Source organism: Octodon degus, unplaced genomic scaffold (assembly GCF_000260255.1).
Source record: "Octodon degus isolate 3935 unplaced genomic scaffold, OctDeg1.0 scaffold00035, whole genome shotgun sequence".
In the NCBI taxonomy this organism is placed as follows: domain Eukaryota; kingdom Metazoa; phylum Chordata; class Mammalia; order Rodentia; family Octodontidae; genus Octodon; species Octodon degus.
Genome location: NW_004524611.1, coordinates 5,335,339 through 5,358,698, shown reverse-complemented (window position 1 = coordinate 5,358,698; position 23,360 = coordinate 5,335,339). Strand labels below are relative to the sequence as shown.

General features: G+C 56.8%; 1 protein-coding gene across 1 annotated transcript in view; it reads left to right on the top strand.

The window, feature by feature from the left end:
• Positions 1-6: 6 nt before the first annotated feature.
• Positions 7-23,360, top strand: part of Adcy1 (adenylate cyclase 1) — an 88,460-nt gene continuing 65,106 nt past the window's right edge. The window contains exons 1-2 of the mRNA XM_004630537.3: positions 7-560; positions 13,990-14,139. Coding sequence (XP_004630594.2) covers positions 14,026-14,139 — 114 coding nt within the window. The 5' untranslated portion in view covers positions 7-560; positions 13,990-14,025. The remainder of the gene's footprint in view (positions 561-13,989; positions 14,140-23,360) is intronic.

Below are 23,360 nucleotides of genomic sequence, written 5' to 3'. Positions count from 1 at the left end.
CGGGCGGCCGGCGCGGGCTCCGGGCGTGCGGCGAGGAGTTCGCGTGCCCCGAGCTGGAGGCGCTGTTCCGCGGCTACACGCTGCGGCTGGAGCAGGCGGCCACCCTGAAGGCGCTGGCCGTGCTGAGCGCGCTGGCGGGAGCGCTGGCTCTGGGCGAGCTATTGGGCGCGCCGGGGCCCGCGCCCGGCCTGGCCCGTGGGTCGCACCCGGTGCACTGCGCGCTCTTCCTGGCGTTGCTCGCGGTCACCAACGTGCGCTCGCTGCGGGCACCGCGCCTGCGGCAGGTGGCTCAGCTGGCGCTGCTGCTCAGCCTCACCTTTGCGTTGCTCTGCTGCCCGCTGGCGCTCGGCGGACCCGCGCGGGGCCTGGCCGGGGCGGCCGAGGGCTCGTCGGCCGCGGAGCAGGGCGTCTGGCAGCTGCTGCTGGTCACCTTCGTGTCCTACGCCCTGCTGCCCGTGCGCAGCCTGCTGGCCGTCGGCTTCGGGCTCGTGGTGGCCACCTCGCACCTGCTGGTCACAGCCACCCTGGTCCCCGCCAAGCGCCCACGTCTCTGGAGGACGGTAAGTGGGGTCCCAGACGCACCGCCCGGTGGGACAGGCAGTGCCTCTAGTCGGGTGCACTTCCTCTGACCAGGAAGGTGGGGAAACTGAGGTCCTGGACGGGGAAGGGTTGTTCAAGGTCACTCAGCTAGCGGGGACACTCTCTGCCCCAGCTTTCCCCGGGGATACAGCCCAGTCACAAAGAGCCCATGGGCGCGTGGCTTGGAGAGGGGAGCACCGGCCCAAGGTCAGGTGCCCTGGGAGTGCTGGGCGAGCCCAGACTCGGATCTACTGCGCCCTCGCAAACCCAGCCCCACAGATGAACGGGCGGTGGTGGTGGGAGGCTCTGGCACCCGGCTGGGGTCTTGGCTGGCACGCAGCTCCCACTCCTCCGGGCTCATCGCTCTGTCTTGGCGCCGCGGGGGAGGATGGGAGGCGACCATAAAGGACTTTGTGTTCCTCCAGTCTCCCTGTCTGTCCCGTGGGGAATCCCTTCTGCCCCAGAAGAAGCAGGGTTTGCCAAGGTCACATGCGGTCTGGTATCTGCTGCCCCTGCTCCGCGGTCGCCCTGACCCTGGCTCCGCAGCGCAGAACTTTGTCACTGTCTTCCGTTCTTGGCAGGGGAGATGGCAAGGGCAAGGGTGCAGGAGTTCTGCCTCCTGTGTTTCCTCCTGGATTCCTGCCAGACCCACCCCCCAACCTGGATGGGAAGTGGGTAGTGGCTGTGTCCCCAGGGGTTTGGGAGCTTCCCTAGTGCCTGTTCCACACCAGCCCTGGGGAGGGTTGGTTCCTGGCTCTAGCTGCAGTTTGGCTGGAGGTGGAGTGAGCCAGCATGGTGGGAACCTCATCTGAGGACAGGAGACAGGCAGCCAGTGTGGAAGCTGGACAGGGAGATTCAGGGCTGGAGATGGCACTGGGGAGGGGGAGAGGTGGTGCCGACAGCGTCTCCAGGGCCAACGCCCGAGCCAGCCCACTGAGGGGTCAGGCTTGTGCTGGCCTTGCGTTTCAGGGCTGGAGAGAGACTGGCAGGTGCTCATGCCCACGGCAGGTGGGGCACTGGAGGGAAGAAGGAGAGAGGGCGTGGAGCCGAGCTGGTAAAGACGGGCAGGGAGGTTGGGAAGAGAGGGGAGGGGCAGTGCTGGGGGCCAGAGACAGAGAAGAGGCTCAGAGAGCAGCCAGTGGGAGTCCAGCCAAGGAGTGGCAGGTTCAGGCGTCCCCACAGGCTCCTCTACACTTCCTGTGGGCAGCAAGGCAGTGCCCAACATCCTCCTGGGCACCCCATCCCCCCAAGCACCCACCTGCATGCATTTCGCCTGGGTCTCATGCTGGCAGCCAACCCTTGTGGGCATGATGAACTCCCCACTGTGGCCAGAGGGGCAGATGCCAGAGCATCTCCAGAGTAGGAGGGTCCGGGACCCCCTGTGTATGCCAGGGAGTTGGTAGAAGCCATCAAAGCCTTGTCTTCTTTATAAATAATTTTCCTATACAGCCCCTAGGCCTTCCTTTGGGGTAAAGATTAAACAAGAGGGGCAGGAATTTGCCAAGGTGCTCTGTCCCTCCCTCCAGAGTGAGAAAAGCCCTTGTTACTCAAGAGGGAAGGAAGCCCAGCCCAGAAGCAAGGGTACCTAGGGACAAGTGCCCGTGTTTCCTCGCCTCTAGCTCCTTGAGCGTTGCAGAGCCTTCCATGCTGAGCTCAGTCTCCCCACCTGTGTGGAGACAGAAGGGCGCCCTGCCCTGCAGGGCTGGGTGGAAGGTGGGCGGCCCCTCCTGGAAAGGCTGTCCCTGGAAATCTGTCACTTCTACACCCCTGTCCTCTTCAGAATGTGTGTTCAGGTTGCTGCTGGTGATAGTGATAAATAGATGGATGGGGCAGAGCAGGCTGTAGCTCTGGGAAGGGCGGGGTGCTCCCCTGGGGGTGCTGTCTTCCAGCTGCACAATTCCAGGTGCCTGGGAAACCTGTCCCTAATGAGTGCCGGGTGAAGAACCGGCATGTGCAGCAGGCAGCGTTGGCGTCTCCCAGCCTCTCCTGCCTCACCGCCGCCTCCTGTACATCACACCCGTCACTTCTGAGGCTCAGTCACTGGTAATGCTGCTGCCTCCCTAGCGCGGAATCCTAGGCCAGAAGTAACCATGCATGTGTGTGGGTGGATGCCCCAAAGGGACAGATTGAACGGAGGAGGACTTCCTGCAGGGGGACACAGCAGGACATTACTGCTGGGTCTCTCTGCCCGGGTCTCTCTGCCCCTAGTGTTGAGCCCCAAGAAGGCACAGGGGACCTTCTGTTGTAGTCAGATGAGCTTGCCCCTGAGCAGGTTTGTGGAGAGCCTGCGTTTTGGGCCGGGCTGGTTCAGGTCCATTCAGTGCCAGGTGCACATCTGTTTGTGGGCCACGAACCGTCTTTAAGAAGGGGCTCAGGGCTCCTGCATCTCTCCCGCTCTGCTTGTGGCCCACAAGACTCTGGGGGCACAGGTGTGTTTTGGGGGACCTTGTACCTCTACTGTAGAACCCAGGTTGGCGGTGTGCACCACTGGAGTCGGCAGCTGCTGGTGCCTGCTCCTCCCCGAGGGAGTGCTCGGTGCGGTGCTCCACGTCCATGTCAGGGAGGTCTCTGGAGCATGTGACCCAGCCCCACTGTGGGGACAGCAAGCAGGAACTGCCTATAAATGATGAGTGAGCCTTGGCCTCCCTCGGTGTCCCCCCGCCCCCACCCCCCGCTTCCAGGTATTCTTGGAACCAAGCAAAGTAAAGCAACGCACTGCTGTGGTGCTGAGGTGTTCCTGCTTGCATGGGGCTGTGGTCTGCCCTGTAGAGGACAGCTGGCCAGGGAGGTGACAGCGTGGCAGGGCTGAAGCAGCATGCTGGGGGCTGGGGACCATTTGGGGTTGGTTAGGAGAGGAGATGCCACAGGGCTGCACTGGCCTGTAGGGGTGCTGCTCACTGTGGGGATGTGCCCCAAGCAAGGCCGCACTGTTTATGTGCTCTGGGACATGCCCTTTTTTTAAAAAAAAATTTTTGGCAATAACAAAAGTCCATTGTCTCATCTGCAGTATGTGTTTTCAGTTCCATTGCTTCTGCATGTAAAAGAAAGGTGCTTCCGTTTCTGTTCTTAACTCTAGGCAGGGTCACAGACATCACCTTGACCACAGAGCTGCCCCTGGAGAGGTCATCGTGCTTTCTGGTGGTCACAGGGGCTTGGGTGCTGTCCCTTTCCTGCCAGGGCTGGGCTCCCTGGGGTGAACAGGTTCCTGCTGGTGAGGAGGGGGTGGCTGAGATGCCGCCTCGATGGGAGTTGGTGGGCTTGTGAGGGGGCGTATCTCCCGTGGCACATCAGCTGGGCGGTCTGACATTCACGCGTCCTCCGGTTTCTGTGCACAGTTTCCATCTGGCAGTGCTCCCATCCTGCCCACACTGTGTGGCCTTGGTGACGCAGAGCCTGGCTCTTCCTATCAGCTGTTTGGTGTGTCCGATTGGCCACCCTGAATTGTGGAAGTGGAGTGCTAGATCCCATGATGGAAAGGACCCCAGGATGCAGGAGCAGGCGCCTGCCTGGTCACCAGCTGCAGCGGGATCTCCTGCAGCCAGAGCACTCTCTCTCCCAGGGGCTGAGGGAGCTGATGGCAGAGGCCTGCGCTGTATGCATCTCCTTGCAATGTATGGCTATTCCTCCTGTGCTCACGCTCAGGTACAGACATGCGTGGTCACCACGAACACAGGTACCCATATACCCTTGTGCACACACCCACAACACAGTCCTCTCACGTACTGCCACAGCCATCCTCACTACATACACAGGCAAACACGTGCACACAGTGACATTAACACAACCCAGCATGTGCTCACACTTCGTAACTCTGTACCTACCACACAGACATGCCTGTCTACACTCACGCTCACTTTCACACTTGTACACATACTCACTGACTACCCCTTTAGTCAGGCACCCTTGTGTGTACACAGAGCCACACTTAAGCATGATCATACACACTTAAACAGACACACCCACCTGAATGCTTGCACACATGCACGCCCACTGGTGTGCCACGCTTGCATCGGTAGGCCCTGCTGTCCCCTCTGTGTGGCAGCTGCAGGGCCATGGCCGGGGCCCAGCTGAGGCCCTCCCTCCACACTGCTCTAGGACCTTGGGGGCACCTGGGTCTGCACTGTGCATTGAGGAGCCCAAGCTCAGGCTGGTGTGGGATCCTGGACCTTGGGGTGGGAGGAAAGGGACACCCTTAGTTTACCAGGGCTGAGGTGGGCTGCATCCCACCCCCCCAGCTGACTCCCAGCAGCAGCCCTCTCTGCTGTGAACAGGGGCTCAAGCCTGGCCACTGGACCCCTTTCTTCAGCGTACTGGGTCATCTGTTTGTTGTCCTGTCACAAGTCACCTGTGACACATGCCTACTGCTCTGCCCTTTGCTTCCTGCAAGCTCTGGTCCTGCTAGAACTGGGACACGGTTGATCACACAGTGGCTTATTGGGGGCCCGATGCCCCTGTGCCCACATGAGGCATGCAGCTTGGACATGCAGCATACCAGCTTGTGGCAGGGCCCTCTGGCCCTCACTATGGGGCTTGGGCTAGCTCAGTGCACCAGTCCTGCAACCCTGCTTTGCCTCCTGGCTCCCCACGTGACCCTCAAGTGTCCATTGCAGGAGTGGGCCCTGTGGTGCCTTCGCGCCTGTGCCTCGTGTGTTCTCTGGAGGGTGCCCCCAACCCACTCCTGCAATTTAGAGCAGGGCCTGGAGCTCTTGGCCTGTGCTTGGCACTCAGCTCTTCCATGAGAAGTGGTGCCCTGAGATGCCCATCGTCCACCAGCCCACACCCCTGGGAGGGCTGCTCTACTGCAGTGTCGTTGACCCTTGGGAGCATCGTGGTCACAAGTGTGCTCTTGAGTGAGCTGCTGGTGGGTGGGGGAGGCATGCAAGAGATGCCAGGCAGTGGCGACTGTGAGCAGGGATTGGGGGCTGCCTCCACAGTGTGGGATGGGGAGGTACCCTGCCCATCTGCATGCGACTCTGCGCTGGGAGCCTTGCCTGGTGACGCCACGTTCTTAGGAGAAAAATGTCCTCCTGCGACAGAGACTTCTTGCTTCAGGGCCCCTCATGGTAGCTGCAAAGAGGGACCTGAGAAACCTGCTTCTGCGGCTTGTTTGCCACCACACCTGGTTTGCTCCAGCACTACCTCTCCTGTGTGTGAATGATTAACGCAGTGGTCATGGTTTAGGAATCGCTGGCATAGCCTAAAGATTTTGAAATAGCTCTGATGTTCAGTTTAACGCCCATCCGCACTCACACATATCACTGACACTTCTCCAGCACTGACTGTGAGTTGGGTGCCAGGCAGGGTCACATCCCCGGTAGGGCCCAGCGGACTGGACACATCTCTAACGGTAACCACCTCAGCTGCTGCTTGTTCCAAAGTCAGAAATGTCCAGAAGGCAATGGCCTGGGCTGTAGGCGGCTTTTGTGTCCTGTACTGGCGCCCTGGGCCGGGCTGTTGGGCCGTGTGGAGCTGGTTGTCTCGGCCAGGACTGTCCCCAGGGTGCTCAGTGCCTGTCTTCTAACTTCTACTTCTTGCTGCTTGCTTTCCTGCCAGTATCTGTGTGCCATCAATGGCCACTGCCACCTCGGCCATCTCCCCAGTCCCTGGATGCGGCAGTACACAGCCTGGGTGAGGAGGCGCATGTGTGGGGGCAGTGGGGCACAGGGGTCCTTGCTTTCCCTCATCTGTCCCCACAGGGATTCCTTCCTCATCCTGTGACCTCAGTGCTCTGAGTTAGAAACTCTAGCCCAGGCACTCAGGGAGAGCCACAGATTCCTTTACAGAAAGAAAACAAAACAAAATTAGCTTTTCTTTTCTTCTTATTATGGAAAACTTAAACATACCCAAATGTACACAGGCCAGCACAGGAATTCCTCGTGTCCCCGTCACTATCTCCGACTCAACATCCTGCCGGTCCTCTGTCCAATGATGCGAATTCTGGGACACTTAGGAATCCCAATGTGGAGAGCGAGCAGTTATGTTAATTTAAAAATGTGCTTTTGCCATGTGGAATGGCAGCCGTGGTTTGGAGAGAATGACACGACAGGTGCCACCCAGCCATTGGTGACAGCTATGGGTGGGCCAGAACGGGTCTCAGGGAGGCTCTGGGAGGAGGCCGGGAGCTGGGCCCTGTCTGCCCTTCCAGACCTCCAGAAACTGTGCCAGGTGATGATCCCCCTGTGCTGCGAGGGAGGGGTTTCCAAGATGTGCAAGGACCACCCAGCCCAGCCCAGGGTCAGGAGGGGACACCCCAGGCCCAGGCTACCATGGGATAGTAGTCCTGAGAACCAGACTGCTGAGTGCTCTGCACCACCCGCGTGGTGGGCTGCATACTTGTGCGCACACATGTGTGTGTGCATGTGTGTGTGCATGCATGTGTGTGTGCTTTTATACCTGCAGCATGTTCCGCAAGGGGTAGGGGAGCAGTGAGCCTGGGCCTGGCCATCTCCAGCCTGCCACAGAGGTGGGCTCTGCCTGGAGCTAGGGGTGGGCAGGTCTGCTGCAGGGAGGGGCCGGCTTGGTTGTGCAAGGTAGGGGCTTTGGGGAGAGGTGGGCACTCAGGCCAGGGAGGGGCATAGAGGCAGCCTGGGTGGGTTCTAGCCTGGGTGGTGGCACAGGGAGGAGGGCAGGTGTCTGGGTGTGGGACACCCACCCACCAGGGACTCGAGGGGCGTCCCTCTGAAGCCACTGGGCTCTGGTGATCTTATCTCCCCTCCCTCCTCTTTCTTTTTTCCTTCCATTCACCTGCCTGGTTTCCTCCCTCCCTCCCTGCCTCCCTCCCTCCCTCCCTCCCTTCTTCATCTCCCTCCCTCCACATCCATCCCTCCCTCCTCTTCCCTCCCATTCTTCCTTCTTTCCTTTCCTCCTCCCTCCGGTTCTTCCTTCTTTCCTTCCTTTCTTCCTCCCTCCCTCCCCCTTCCTTCTTTTTTAAAAACTTATTTTTGTGGTCCTGGGTATTGAAGCTGGGGCCTTTGCCCTGAGCTGCATCCCCAGCCCTTTTAATCTTTTATTTTGAGACTAGGTCTTGGGAGGTCTCTAAATTGCCCAGGCTGCACTCCAGTTGGATCCCCTGCCTCAGGTTGCTGGGGTCACGTGTGTACCGCCCCATCTGCTAATGATTTTCTCGTGGTTATTGTGGGGAGCTGGGTCATCGGCTGGTGGCTCTCACGCCTTGTCCATGTCTGCCCACCTGGTCAGCTCTGTCTAGCCACTGTGGTCGCCCGGCAAGAGGTGCTGACCCCCCTTTGCTATGCTTGGGGACTGGCACTGTGCCCTGCCCACACCATGGGCTGGAGCCAGCCTGACCAAGTGGCTCCTGACACTGTCTGTCTGTCTGTCTTCCATGTCTGACTCCACCATGGATTTCTCCCAGTGCAGGTTCCGGGGTGTTTGTGTCACACCTGGGTAATAATTCAGCACCACCTTGTTTGTTCTCAGCTTGTTCCAGCTCTGGCCACTGGGAGCTCCTCCATCTGGCTCCTGTGTCGTGCACATACCTGTCAGTGTGTGTGTGTGTGTGTGTGTGTGTGTGTGTGTGTGTGGAGTTTGAGAGCCCTGCTCTTACTCTGGCACTGCCAATGCCAGCGCTCCAGCCTTGTGGTGTACGTTCCCTTCCCCGGCCCCACACGTAGCCCTGCACCTGGGATCCCCAGGCCTCTGCTGGCATCTCCTAGCGGGCGCTGCAGCTGGGGCCTGGGTGTCCCTGTGGTGACAGCACCTTTGCGTCTGTCAGCAGACAGAGCTGGAGCAGCCGTGCGTACTTGCGTTCCTGCAAATATTCGTGCACGGGCCCATCTGTGTTGGTGTTAAGCTGAGCAGGAGCTTGCTTAGCCCTCTCCCGCCCTGGCCCTTCCCAGCCATCACACCCTGCTGCAGCCAGCGGCCCTGGGGATGTGCCGAGGTATGGGGGTGCCCACGAGCCCCTCTTGCAGACGAGCCCAGGCCTGCTTCCCTGGGAGACGCTTTCTTCTTGGTTTTGTCCTATCAGGCAGGTCCCATGAAGGGGACAATCTGAAGCATCTGATGCCAGCAGCTCTGGGTCTTGGTGGAAAGGCAGTAGCATTCTCTTTTCTCCCCTCCCATTCCCTCCCCTCTATCCCTCCTCCTCCTCCTCGTCCTCCTCGTCCTCCTCGTCCTCCTCCCCCTCCTCTTCCTCCTCCTCCTCCTTCTCTCTCTCTCTCTGAGACAGGGTTCTGCTATATAGCTCAGCTCAGGCTGGCCTTGACCTGAGTGTTCCTCCTGCCTCAGCTTCCCCAGTGCTGGGATTCCACACATGCACCACCAGGCCTTACTTCAGTGTAGCCTTCTTAAGTCCGCATTGTCCATCTCCTGCTCCGGCCTCTGTGAGGTGGGGATTCTGGTTTGGGGTGTGGGGCTCCCCCTTATTAGGGCCTTGTTCAGGAGAGTTGGGGAGCAGGAGAGTGTCTCAGTGTAGGGGGGACCTCATCCACTCTGTTGCCCCCATGGTGTCTGTCTGCTTCATGGGATCAGTGGTACACAGTGTGGGGGGCAGGGGAAGAGGGGGGCAGTTTCCAGGGCTGCCCCACTCCTGCAGACCCTGCCCCCAGTAGGACTAATGTGATAGTTGTGACATCACTGACCCTGGAGCCCACGGGCAGAGGAGGTATTGTGGCGTGGAGCATGCATTAGGTTCAGAGCCTGGGCTTCCTTCTTTGTCTGGGAGTTGCTAAGAGGCTTTAGCCACGCCCCCCTCAGTACATCCATTCATGAGAGGTGGGTGTGTGGGAGCCCAGGGAAAGACCCAGAACTTAGCAAGATGAGGAGGAAGAAGCTTCAGCCGCTTCAGAAGGGGAAGGCAGCACCTCACAGGAAGGAACGTGGCTGGGTGGGGAGCAGAGAGGGAGTCCAGGGCTGCCTGGGGCTGGCGGGTGTGGGTGGGGTGTCGCCCACTTCCAGACGGGCCAGACCCAGACCCACTGCTGTGGTTGTGGAGTAGGAGAAAGCAGGCCTCCGCTGCCTTAGGACCCGGGGTCCCTGAGGAGGAAACGGTCAGCCTTCCCCAGAGACAGAGACACCAGCTGTTGCCCCTCCAACTCTCTTTCCCTCTCTGCAATCTGAGTCCATTGTATTCTGGGAGGAAGCCAGGAGTGAAAAGAAGTGAAGATGTGGGCTAATCTCGAAAGGGAGATTATGTTGTTCTAATTACAGGTTTTATTTTGAGGTATGGGGTCCGCCTGCCTCCCATGTCCCTTGGGACATTGCTGACTGCCTTGCAGGCCCTTTCCAGACCCCATGGTGCCTGATGACTCCTGTTGGTGCTTGTCTGTCTCATTTAATGGGACAGAGCACACTGTGGTCTTGGGAGACTCTCCTGCCTCATTCTTCTCATCCTCTGCCCATGCTTTTGTCCTGTGTTGGGGCTGTGGACAGCTTTCTGGTCCGCTTCCTGATGGCCCCGACATCCTCCTGATACAGCCTGTGGCCTGCAGGTGCCAGGCTCTGCTCTAGTGTTTGGCCCAGGGCAGGTGACCTTGGGAGTCCCCAGAGGAGCCTGCCTCATGCTCAGGCCTTGTTGTCATCTGTCAGGTGCCTCATGACGTCCGTCCGAGCTTGGGGTATGATCTGCTCTGAGGCTGTGACCACTCCTCTCACAGCCTGGATTCCAGAACACCACCCGCTACTTCCCTGGGCTTCCTCTGGCTCAGCTTGGTTTCTAAGAACAAGTACACGTGGCACACAGCACGTGTGCAAGCAGTGTGGGTGCTGTGATGGGAGTGTGCAGGGGGACACGCCTGCCCCTCCCTCTGTGAACTCCAGGGTGCGGCCCCAGATGTGGGGAGACTCGGGCAGTGTGGCTGGCTGACTTAGCTTGTTGAATCTGGGAGGATTTGGGGACTATTTCCAGGTGGTCCTGGTGGCTGACATGGATGAGCTTGCAGGACAGAGGGGTCCGGCCTGGGACGGCCAGGGACTCCCAAGGGCTGGGACCAGGCTGGTGTTTGCCACTGTGCCACAAGCTGTGTGCTCAAGCAGCCAAAGCCCCGGGGGCTGCTGTGATTGGAACTCCAGAACTATGGGGCGGCCGGCAGGGCGGGCCTGTGCGAATGCGTGGAAGGACCAGCAAAACGTTCTCTGCCCTGGAGCCAGTGCTGGGAGTACTGAGGGTGTGAGGCCAGGCAGAACTTTACCTCCCAGGGCCTGGTCACCAGAGGGATGAGGGACAGAAAATCACCGAGAATGGCAGCGCAGAGCATGGCTCTGTGGGAGACGGAACAGCCCTGCAGCAGCATGTTGAGGCTGCTGGCACTTGAGAGCGACGGAGGGCACTGGGTGCAGCCCTACGGCCTGGCTGGCGCGTGCATGGGAAAAGCTGGCCCAACCTGTCCACTCCGTGATGGAAGCTCAGGAAAGAGAACCAACAGAGAAGGGGCTGGTGTTCAGTCCCAGGAAGGCGTGCAGGTCACACGGAAGGGTCAGGTCCCAGCGAGAAGTTGAGAGTGGCGCGTAGGTATCAGGGTGACAGGAACATGCTTGGGTCCCACTGAGACGCTCAAGGTGACTTGGGAATGTCTGAGTCACAAGTAGATGTTCAGGTTGCAGGGACATGTGCAGAACCGCATGGCAAGGTTCAGGTCATAGTGAATTAATTGCTCCGAGTCCCTCAGACAGGGAGACGCTCAGGGCTGCAGTGTGACAGAGGTTCAGAGTCATCACGTGTGTTCTTCATCTTTGTGGTGATCTCAGGCTCACCGTGATGAGCATCAGGGGTCTGGGAAACCACCCCATCGCATGCCCCACCATGCTCGCTGGCCTCCGGCCGGATGACTGCCTTGCCACTGTCAGGGTTCAACATCCAGGAAGCACAGCGGTGCGGTGGCTCGGCGGGACCCACGTCTGGGGGTCTCTGGCAGAGGCTGGCTGTTGGCCAGGGCCGAGGCCATGCCCATCTGGGGTCACTGTCCTTGCTCCTGGTCGTCACTTTGAAGACAGCTGTCATATATTTCTAGACTACATCTGACTGCTGACTGGAGATACTTTCAGCTTCCTGTTGGGAAGCTTCCTTAGGTATAGAAAAGTAAACCGAGGTCCAATAGAATTTCTAAAGAGTTTATATGTGTCAGGTGCCATCTGTGAGCAGGAAACATGAATTCAAAAGAGGTTAATGCTCTGGTGACTGAATATTGGGCCCCGCCGTCCATGGACGATGATTGAAGAAGCAAAATCAGTGATCTGGTTATGGTTGCACTGACCGGCGGTTCCCTCCTCACCCATCTGCAGGTGTATTGGCTGCTTCCACCGGCTAAGCTCATTTTCTCATTTTTAGTGTTGGCATTTGCCAGAAAGAGCTCAAAGTGAGGTTGGTATGGGCTTGCACATCAGCCCAGGTTAAGGTCACCTGTGAGGTCTCTGCACCCTTGGTGTCCTCTGCTCAGGGTCAAATTGAGCAAAGCCACGCAGCGTGGCAGCCAGGCAGCAGGGAGTGGGGGCCAGGGCTGGAGTAGCAGCCAGGGACCAGGTGGTGTGGCCAAGGCCCTGCTGCTGTGACCCAGGCCCTCTGGCCAGGCCCGAGTTCCTCTTTCCATCTCCTAGTGCCACCACTGAAAGCTCAATCCACAAGCAGAATAAGCTGCTGGTGAAGTGACAGCCCCCACGATCCGATCACTTCCCAGAAGCTGTCACTGGGCCTTTGGGGATGTTTCAGATTCAGTTCCTAACAGGGACTTCAGGCCTGGCTGTCATTTTAATCCACTTTAACAGAGGTCACTGCAGACACCTCGAGTCAGGAGGTACCCAAATCCTTCTCTGCCAGCCAGCCCTGCCTTTTCCCCATGAACTCCCACCTGCTCCCTGCTCAGCACCCAGTGGTGCCAGGCACTTCCAGGTCTCCTCAGCAGGTTTTCCAGAGACTCCTGCTGGCCCCATGGCTCCTCTCAGTTGGGGTAGTCCCCTCTCTCTCAGGAGTTCTGTCATTGGACCCCTGCTCCGCATGCCCCAGGTGCAGTGCTTCATAGAGTGGGACGTGCAGGGCTGTCTGGGGCATTTGTCCAGAAGATCTGCAAGGGCCAGTGACACTTGAGAACTGCAGATTGTCATTCTCGGGGGCAGAGGTGGAAATGATGAGTTTAATCAGATGAAGAAATCCTCTCTGTCGGCAGCCAATGGGGGAGGACTCTATTTTACATGGTGCCCGTGGCTGCTTTGGGTGAGGTGAGTGTTTCCCACAGGGAGACCTGCGATGGTCCTGTGTGGCTGTGGAGAAGTGTCTGTCTGGCGCTGGGCCCGTGGCCTCGGATGTCAGGGTCAGATTAGACTAGGAGTCCTGCTGGGCCAGCAGTCAAGGCTGATACCTGGGGCTGAGCCTCATCTTGTGTGCATCTGGCCACGTGACCAGGCACGGTGTTGTCGTCCTGAACATCTCCCAGGCCTGTAGATTCTGTTCTCTGACCTGCAAGGGCTCGGCTGTAGCTGATTTAGGACCAAGAAATCAGAAACACTACATTCCTGGGATCCTGACCCCATCCATCCTCTGCCAGTGGAGATTGAAGACAGGGTCTTTGCCCTGAGCTATACCTCTACCTCTTCTGTATTTTTTATCTTTTAATTTTGAGCCAGGCTCTTGCTATTCTGCCCAAGATAAGCTGAGGCCCGCTTGCCCCTAGAGTACTGGGATTATTATGCACGTACAACCACTCCTGGGTTGGGATTCAGTTGTAACCAAAGTAGCAGTGCTCCTTTCTGGCCAGACCTTCACAAGTGGCCTCAGGGTTGTGACTGTCGCAGCGGGGAAGCCCCAGGGCCTCACGGGGACAAACGTCCGGACGCTGCCTCTCCTGGTGGCAGGCTGGTGCTTGATTCATATAAAATCAATCACCCTGGGTTTTGCTATAGTCCGTTCACTTTCCCTGGGCCTAGAATGTTCCGTGAGCGTCCAAGCACAGTCTTCTTCTTGCCGTTACTGTCCTCAAGAAGCTTGAGCAGAAACTCGTTCTGCCCACTGTTGGAGTCTGGCTGTCCAGGCTGAAGTAGCTGCAGGGCCGGTTTCCTCTGGGTCCTCAGCTTACTAACTGTCTTCTCCTGTGTCCCTCTCCTGATGTCCTCTTCTTGCAGGCCATCAGTGAGCTTGGATCAGGGCCAGCCTGCTCACCCCATTTCAGTACGGTGTTAAAGGCCCGTGTGTAAAGACCACTGCAGGCCGAGGTCCTGGGGTTAAGACTTCTACATATGAATGGTGGGGGGGCAAGCTGTAACTCTCAGCACTAGCCTTGGATTTTATTCAACTCCCTGCTACCATGCAGGATGGGCAGGCATGTGTCTGCACCTGTGCCCATCCTTTGGCCTCTTGGGGCTGGTGTGGAGCTGTTGGGGGGCTGCTGCATGCTCCCCAGCGGCTGTGCCCCTCCCGCACCTGCCTGTCCAAACCCACACGTTGTATCTGCTTTGTCCACCCAGCTCGGAGCCAATGCGCTGCTCTTCGTGGGTGTGAACATGTACGGTGTGTTCGTGCGCATCGTGACGGAGCGCTCGCAGAGGAAGGCCTTCCTGCAGGCCCGGGGCTGCATCGAGGACCGCCTGCGGCTGGAGGATGAGAACGAGAAGCAGGTGAGGGCAAGGGTGAGCCGCCAATGGGAAGCTGCCGTGGCCCTCCTGAGCCTGGGTTTCCTGCTGGCTGGCAGGGGCTGTGATCCAGGTGGCACTTGGTATGTGGGGCCTGGGTCCCCTATGGGGGCTGAGCTGCTCAGTGTCTGTGGATGGCGAGGGGGGTGGTGGCATTGAATGCTTATCTTCTGGATGCACCTGTACAGGCTCCCCTGGCCTCCTGGCCACAGCTTAGGAGTGTGTGCATCTGTGGCCTGGTCTCATTTGCTGGCGAGGACCTGTGACAGGAGGCTAAGGTGTCACCATCCTCAGCTAAGTGTGGCCAACCAGGCACACTGGTTTTTCCAGGATGCCTGGGAGTTGAAGGGGCTCTCCTGGCACAGTGACAGCCCCCACAGTGCCCACCATGGGTTCCTCGCCGCAGCTGACAGGAAGTACCCGTGGCTAACACTATCCCTGTGCATCCTTGTCTGCTCCTTAGGGCGGGGCAGGGCGGGGCGGGGCGGGGCAGGGCGGGGTGACTGGGAGCCTCCACATGAGGCCTCGTGCATCATAGCACCCTTCCTGGGGACCCTGACTTCCAGCATGGGGCTCTGAGTGCCATCTCTAGGTGTCACCTGCTGCGTCTCGGGATGTGGTGGCCATGGTGGTGGCAGGAGCGGATCCAGCTCTCAGCTGTGGTCTGCTTCCATTGCAAATCCAGGATAGGATGCCACATGCCTCGCAGTACGAGCAGGCACTGCAGTGAGGCCCAGTGTTCCTGTCCTAGCAGCAGTGAGATGTGGTGGAGCAGTGGCTGCCGTCTGCGTGCACCGGCGGGTGTGTGGATCCATGCATGGCTGTGCTGGGCAGTGCGCGTGCGCGTGTGTGCGCGCGCACGTGTGTGTGTGTGTGTGTGTGTGTGTGTGTGCTGTGACAAGCTTGTGTGAGCCTGCCCACTGCATAAGTCACCGTGCCTCCCTGTACTTTGTTTCCTTCTGTATTTTCTTCCTACATATATATAGACCATTTTATTTTTATTTATTAAATTGAACTTCAGTTTCTGATTAACATGCATTGACTGTAGTGATGTATTTATTAGGAATATTAAAGAGGCATAGTGCGATATTTCAGCCCATGGGGGCAGAGAGGGTGGGTCTCATCAGGGGATTAATTTTCTCTCTCCTTAACATTGCTGTTTTGCGTCTGCAGTCCTCGGGTGACTTGCTGGAGCCACTCCCAGTGGATGCAAGGTGCTGTTGCAAAACGCACTCCATCCTCTGTACAGTTCCTTCCATCCCAGGGTGTCCTTGGAGGTGGGCGGAGCTGGAGGGAGATGGCCTTGAGGTGGCTGCCAGGATGGCTGTGGGCTATGCCTGAGTCCCCGGCACTAGTGGGAGAGGCCCCTGCACATGTTGGGAATTAGGGCACAGGTAGGAGCCTGGATCCAGCATGCAGCTGCACATGGGGGTCTGGGGGGTCTGTCCTCCTTGCCCTGGAGAGAGAGTGTGTGGCTCGGGGCCCATAGCAGGTGGGGGCTGTGCTCAGTCCCTGAGCAGGTGTGGCTGGAGGCTGAGGCCACAGTCCTCCTAGCCATGTCCCAGACACACACAGGCTGTGCCCTGTGGCCAGCACAGAGCTCCTGGGCCTCCAGGTAGCAGGGAATAGGACCACTGTTTTGAGATGCGCACCCCCTGCTTAAAAGCCCCTTATTGGGTGGAGATGGAGCTCAGTGGCACAGCACCTGCCAGCAAGTGTGAGGCTGTGAGTTTGAGTCCCAGTATCAAAACAACAACAACAACAACAACAACAACAACAAAACCAAATAAAAGCCCCTTATCCTGTCCCCAGGACTTGATGGGACACACAGAATCTTGGAAATAGCAGCTCACTGCCCAGTGACCCCTGGCAGGGTTGCCAGTGGAGGCTGCAGGGTGCTGGTCAGTCTCCTGTCTGTTCCCAAGTCAGATGCATCAACCAGTGCCAAAACTGCTTTTGCTCCAGGCCAACCTACTTCTCAGTAGAAGGGTGTATCACCCCCAAGACCTGGGGACAGCCTCCTCATGTCCCAGGGGATGCCTGTCACCCGACAGGATCCTAAATCCACCCCACCCGTACAATTAAGTTGCAGGTTCCCTGACTCCCAGTTGAAGCCAGTAAGAGGCATGATGGGATTTTTTAAGCAGGAATTTAAAGTGCTCAGTCAAAGAAATATAATCTGGGCTCTTGAGAGACAGAGGTGTAGTGTGCTCTGGAAACACTGAAGGGTCTGGGGTGTGTTTGGCTGATCTAGGAAGTGTGTCCTCCAGGCTGACCAGTCACCCCGGGGCAGGCTGTGTTAGAATGCCAGCATCTGCCTGTGCTGGAGGCTGACTTCTGCTGCCCACAAATACTGCTGCTTCCTCGAGGATAACCACAATTTTCAGATGAAAAGAAATAGAATTCTGCCTAGGCGCAGATGAAAAGATGGAAGGGAATCGCTGGATTTACTGTGTCTTGCAAGAAGAGAGAAAGCAATTTAAACTGGGCTTATGTCCTGAAGCTGTAGATTTTCTTAACAATACGATTTTAAGATTCTGAGTTTTTCTTGTCTCCTTCTACCTGTGCTTATTTTCGTATCCAACCTCAGGGCTGATTGGAATTCACTCCCTGGGACCAAACCGAGTGTTTTGTGTCTCGCTAGCACTCGTTTGTGCAGCATCCACATGGCAGAGGGGGCATTTCTTTGGGCTCCTTCCCCCTCTGGTTATTCAGTTCCTGGCTATGTTGGGGTTCAGCCTGACTCCCGCCAAGGTGGCCAGGTCTGACTGCCCACGCTGTCGTGGGCTGGGAGTTCTCTGCAAGGACATGAAATAACAACTCTGGTTCTAAAGGAAACAGAAAATAAATTATCCTGAGCCAAATGGCAGTGACAAAGGCCCAGGAATACAGACTCATTCAGGCTATCCTGAGTGACAGATGCGTTCTGTCATGAAGGGGATACGTGAGCTTTACAGCCAAGACTACAGAAGCTCGTAAATCAGCTGGGTGTGGTAGCCCACGTCTGCTGTATTCCCAGCACTGTGGGAGACTGAGGCAGGAGGCTCACAAGTTGAAGCCCAGCCTGGGCAACTTAACAACTTAGTGACTTCCTCTCTCCAAATAAGAAAAATAAGGGGACTGGGACCTAGCTGTGTGCAGAGGCTCTTTGTACAATCCCTGGTACCATGAAAAGAAAACGTCATGAATCAGTGCATGTAGCATGTGCTTGGTCGGGGCACCAGGTAGGCCGTGTGCAGCGTCTTCCCTGTGGGTTTCCTGTCAGCAGACAGCGTTCTTGGGCTTGGCGTTGATGGAGCTGGGAGGTCTGCTACTCCTCGCCATACATTCTCAGAGGGTCACCTAACGACTCTGAGGATGTTAGGTCCCTTGCAAAGGCTAAAAGTGAGTGGCTATTTTTTTTCTGAAAGATCTCAGATAGCCCAAGACCGTTTTGGCTCTGGACCTGCAACATTCTGTCCCTCCATCTTCATGATGTTTCCGGGTCACACAGTCCAAAGGGTGCTTCACCCCGAGGAGGCATCTTCAGAGAATTCTAGCCTGCGTGCATGGCGTGGGTATAGGAGTGTTGGGATGGCTCCCCTGTCCTCTTGGGACCTTCTTGGGATGGCCTAAGCACTCAAAGGGCTGGGAGGGAAGGAAAGAAAATGGGGACAAGGAACAGTCTCTTGTGTGCCCTTGTGGCCCTTACTATTCTTCTAGAAGATTCTGTTCTCTCCAGGAAAACATACCTGAGTTGTCAGCATGCCTGAGGCTGATTCCTTTGGAAGTGATAACAGGTAAACTGGGTCATTAACTCTCAAAGTCGAAAGATGAAGTAATGGGCAAAAAGGAATCAGCAGACCAGAGTGTTTTATGGGTTGTAAGGAAGGGCCCTGAAGGTGGGCTTGGCAGGGAAGCTCGCTGTCTAGGGTCTTTGATGGTAAGCAGAGTGTGGGAGTTTGCTCAGTGTCCAGTGGTCATCTATCTTAGGGAGCCCTGTGGGGTCAAAATGACCAGTTGAGACTCAGGCAGGCAGGCAGGCTGGGTTGGTTTCTTTCTTTCTTTCTTTCTTTCTTTCTTTCTTTCTTTCTTTCTTTCTTTCTTTCTTTCTTTCTTTCTGTATTTTAGGGAAGACTCTACAGTGTGTTCAGGGTCTCGCTACTAGATCAGGATCCTTCTGTCTGTTTACAGCCTCCCAAGAGCTGGGGTTATAGGCTTGCGCCACCACACCCAGTCTCAATTGCCAGCTCAGTGCACCCCAGGGGGCGGGGCTGGCACAGCAAGCCCAGAGATCAAACCCCCAGCCTCTCTGCCTACTTGCAGGTGCTTTAATCTGCTGAGCTATTTGGCCAGCCCTTGAGACTCAGGGTTTCTAATGCAGTATTCTAAAGAAAAGCCAGTTTTTAGTGTGTTTGCATTCCTCCAAGCCCAGCTCCCAGCCCAGATGGTGGGATCCATTCCACCTGAAGAGGTTCTTTCCTGGGAATCAGAATCCTTACCTGCCTGTCCTTATCTTAACTCTTACTATTTTCTCTTGGGGGCCTGGTCCTAGCTCAGTCCTTTAAGTGGCTGCTTCCACAAAGCTGTCAGCCTCAGGTTGCTGGAGTTCAAACCTCACACCTCTCCCGCTGGCCAAAAGTGCCCTAAAGGCATTCGAGGAACAACAACAAAAAAAAAGCCTTAACTCTTACTGTTTTCCCGTATTTGCTTTTACACTTCTGAGTTTAGCTACCATATTTCCCTGAAAATAAGACTGTGTCTAACATTAACTTTTGCCCCAAAATATGTAATAGGGTTTATTTTCAAGGAATATCTTATTTTTTTGTGTAAAACAATCCACTTTTATTCATGTACAACACTGTATTTATTCATGTATTCATGCATCCAAATCTCCATTTCTCAAAAACAGCTGTGTCATCTAGAATGTCATTGTCCCAGTTACTTTTCTCTCATTGCTGGGACAAATACCCGACACCCAAAATGAAAGAAGAAAAGGTTTATTTGGCTCACAGTTCCTGGAGGTTTCAGTCCATACTTGGCTGGCTCCAAGGCAGAGTGGCACACGGCAGAGGGCAGCCGTTCATGGCGGCGGCCAAGGGCAGAGAGCAAAATGGAGAAGCTCTGGCAACAACGACTACAGAGAGGAAGTCCGTCTCGCTGTCTCTCTTATGTGACATTCAGTCTATCTGCTTCAGGCTGGGTTTAGTATTCACACCCATAATCCTAGCAGTACTCAGACCCATAATCCCAGCCTTGGATCACCCATAATCCCAGTGGATCATGAGTTAATCACAAACTCTACAAGTCCGCCCCATGGCTGCATGAGGCTTTGGGGGACACCTAGAGACGAACCTGTCATCATAATTCAGTCTGTCCTGTGCACTAACAGACTTACTAAATGCATCTGTCTAGCTGATGATCTTAGCTGGGTTTATTGGGGGTAGGGTTTGTATTATAAGCATCCTGCAGAGTCCTACTGGGGCTTATTGTCCTGTTAGGCCTTATTTTCAGGGAAGAAGATATCCATATAGCTTGAGCTAGTTCTGAACTTGGTGTATCTACCGTTTTCTGCGTAAGGCTGACCAGCCTGCGTCGATCTTATGCCTCTTTCCTTGCTAGCTGCCTACCAGTTTTTTTGCAATCAGGTGAAATCTGCCTCTTCCAGGATTTGGATTTGCTCAAATGACCTCACTGCCCACCACAACAAAGCTCGAACGCTGACCCTGGCTTGGTTTCCTGGTGTATGTAAATAAAGGATCAGGAAACATCCTTTTTGACTGGTTGTGCTCATATGTAAATGAAGGATTCTAAGAGAGTATCTTCTGATTGGTTCTGGGAACAGCAGTACTACATTCAAATGGAGTTGAAAATAGCACTCTTCTGATTGGTTCTTTGTCCAGCGATGAAGGTGTCACCATGTTGGGAGTGTCCCTCACCCTGAGTCTCTCATCTGGGGTGTCCCTCATCCTGTTGCCCTGTCTTAGTGGCCTGGGCTCTGCACATCTGTCTCCATGGGGAGAGGTCCAGCCCATGCCAGCTGCAGCCTAAGGATTTGTGGGTCTCTGCTACCCCTGGTGGCTTCATGCTGCTCCGTGACGCGTTGGGTCATGCCATTGTGTCACTCTTGTGTCAAAACTTACCCCATAGAAGCCAGTGAGCAGGAGGCAGCATAGACAGGGCAACAGGATGAGGGACACCCCAGACAGAGAGAGACTCAGGGTGAGGGACATTCCCAACATGGTGACACCTTCAGACTCTGGAGCGTAGTCCAGGAATGCCCCCTCCTGTGTGCTGACCCCCAGCGCTGCAGCACAGCCCTGCTAGTGTAGTTAGGTAGCTGCTGCAGACCTGCTTAGTAAAGGTGAGGGCAGAAGCCAGCGAACATTCTGGAAGGACTGCTGTGCATGCTGGGTAAGCAAATAAGGGATCCAGATCCCTCCCTTCCTGATCTCAGCCACTCCTGGGTGTCCTCTCCTTTCTCCAAAAGGCCACAGTGTGGACTGAAGTGGAGGGTGGGGGGCCACATGGCCTGGCTGGCTGCACTCATGTGGGAATGGAGAATGTTGGCTTCATAGCCCAGGGAGGATACTGAAGCAAACTGTCCCATTCCACTGGGGTTCCCGGGGAGCAAAGCAATAGGCATGAACTGCTGGCCGAGTCACACCCTCTCCAGCCAGTGCAGGAAAAAATGAGAGGGCCAGGTGCTTCTCAGCTGTCTCATCTGGCCCTGCTGGTCCTGCTGGTGGCAGAGCCAAGCCGGGGAGCCACTGGTACCAAGGCAACCTGGGTGTGGCCGGGAGGAGGGCCTGGAGCCCACCCGGCTTGCCCCACACTGCGCTGATCTGGGGCGCACTGGGTGTGGGCAGCCTGTGCTCCAGAGGGGAGGGTGGCCCCTTAGTCCAGGTCACAGAAGACAGGAGCCCCGGGTCCAGTGTGTCCAGCACGATGAGGGAGGTGACCTGTGGTAGCGGTGGAGACTCTTGGCCAGCGCCAAGGAGCCCGTCTGCTGGAAGGCAGCCCTGCGCCTGACTTGGGTAGGCGCAGAGAGCTGGAGGGTAGAGGCCTGTCGGGGTTGGCACGCGGTGTTCCCAAGGATAGTGCGGCCACAGAATCACCTGGGTGTGGCCGACACAGGGCCTTTAACAAGACTCAAGTTGTGTTTCTCACAAGCACGTGTCCTGGGACAGCCGCAGGGCCACTGGGTGCCAGCTTGGGCTGTGCCAGCGCTGGGTGCTGGGAGGGGACCAAAGGGTGGCTTTAGTGGAAATGGAATTCACACAATTCAGGATGCGGGAGTCCAGGGCGGGCTCTGGGGCCTCTGTCTGCACGCAGCTGACTGATGGAAGCTTTGGCCGTGGCTCTGTGGACACAACCCTGCTGTGTCTGTGCCACACTCTTCTCACTAGGAAGCCAGCAAGACCAGTGTAGGGCCTGCCACAGTGGCCTCATTTTATGGAGTTACTTCCTTCAGGGCTGTGTCCCCAGGGGCAGTCACCCTGAGGGCCAGTGCAACCTGGGAATTTCAGGGTTCACATCCTTCTGTAACCCTTGCCCAACATGTGTTCCTCCACTGTAGTCAAGATCCATGTGCAGGATCTAGTAGCGGGAGGCTGGCCTGGACCTGGTGTAGTGTGTCCTCAGGACGGAGCCTGTCCTGTCCTTAGATGCCGTGCAATAAGAGAGGAGAGGGAGCGGCCCTGGCCCTGTGCGGCAGGTGGGTATGGGCAGCAGCCTTCTTTTGGCCTTCTCCGTCCCTCTGGTTCTGACCTAAGCTATGGTGAACCCTGGGGACTGTGACTGTGGGCAGCTCATGTGCTGTCCCTGAGTCTGGTCCTGGGAACCTCCAGCCCCAAGTGTAGATCTGCCTTCCACCCTCAGGAGGCCCCCCTGACTCCCTGCCTGCTCGGGCCTCCCAGGAGGAGTTAGGGAGTACGGTCCCTTCCAGTTACTCTCTGTATCACTGGATCCCTACCATGTGGTGAGGGAGGAGGGTCCGTGAGGAATCCTCCCTGGGGTCCAAGGCCAGAGGGAGACACTGGAGACATACACTGTCCCCTGGCTTGGGAGCTGGCAAAAGAAGGACAGGGTGACCCAGTCAGGGTCCAGAGGAGAAAAGCAAGCCTGTATCCAGTGTGGGTGGGTGGTGGCTGACCCCTGGCAGCTCCGGGAGCCCCCACCATGAGCAAGACTGGGCAGCACGTGAAGGCCTGGGAGGGAAGGGACGTGGCCAGCCCCGTGCTGCGCTGCCCACACGTGAGAGCACAGAGCGGGCCTCCTTGGGTGGAGGAAGCTGCCAGGCAGCTTTTTTCTCTGCCCCTCTGTACTCAGGCCTTGTCCCTGGCACTTTCCTGTAGCTGGACGCATCCCCTTCCCTAGGGAAGCAGCCAGGACATGGTGCCTGGGGCCTCAGTCAGCCCAGGCACTGGTGAAAGGTGACACCATGACACCATGGCTCTGTGGCTGAGTTCCTGAGGAGGTGTCCACAGAGGTCCCCAGCCGCTGATGCACAGACAGCCACGGCAGGTGCCTGGCACCCAGATGCTGGCAGCATCTTACCTATGGGATGTGGAGGCATCGGTATAATCAGGGCTTTGAGGGATGTGTAGGAGTTTGTCAGGTAGAAACAGGAGGTCACTGGTGTTAATTTTGGGAAAGGACAGTCAGGTCCCTTAGCCCAAGCTCTGCCTCCATGACATGGAGAAAGGGGGGCTATGGGCTGGAAAGATAGCTCTGTTAAGACCCCCAGGGGCTTCAGGGTGTTCATAGCCCCCCACTGCAGTCTAGGGAATCTCTGCCTACCACAGGGCATCTGAAGGCCAACTCGGTTCTTGGGGCTTCCTCCTCTGCCACCCCTAACCCCACCAGGAAGGCTTCCCCAAGCGTGCACTCCCTCCCAAAGTGCCAAGTGTAGGCTCTTGTCCGCAGGTGCTCAGGCCACATCTCCTGGGTCCCCCAGGGCCACACCCCTCTGACACCACTGCTGAGTCGCAGCTGCGGACACAGAGAGCATCTCTTCAAAGCACACTCTTAGTCTGGCTCCTAGCAAGGCCAGCGGAGCAACTCTGAGTTCCAAGTGCGTGGGGACATTAATCAAGAGAAAGAAAATTTTCCCTTCAATAACATACGGTGGTATGGAAATCAGTATGGAGACTCCTTAGAAAAGTTGGTTTGGAAATCCCCTTTAAACCAGCTATTCCTCTACTGGGAATTTTTCCAGAGGATCT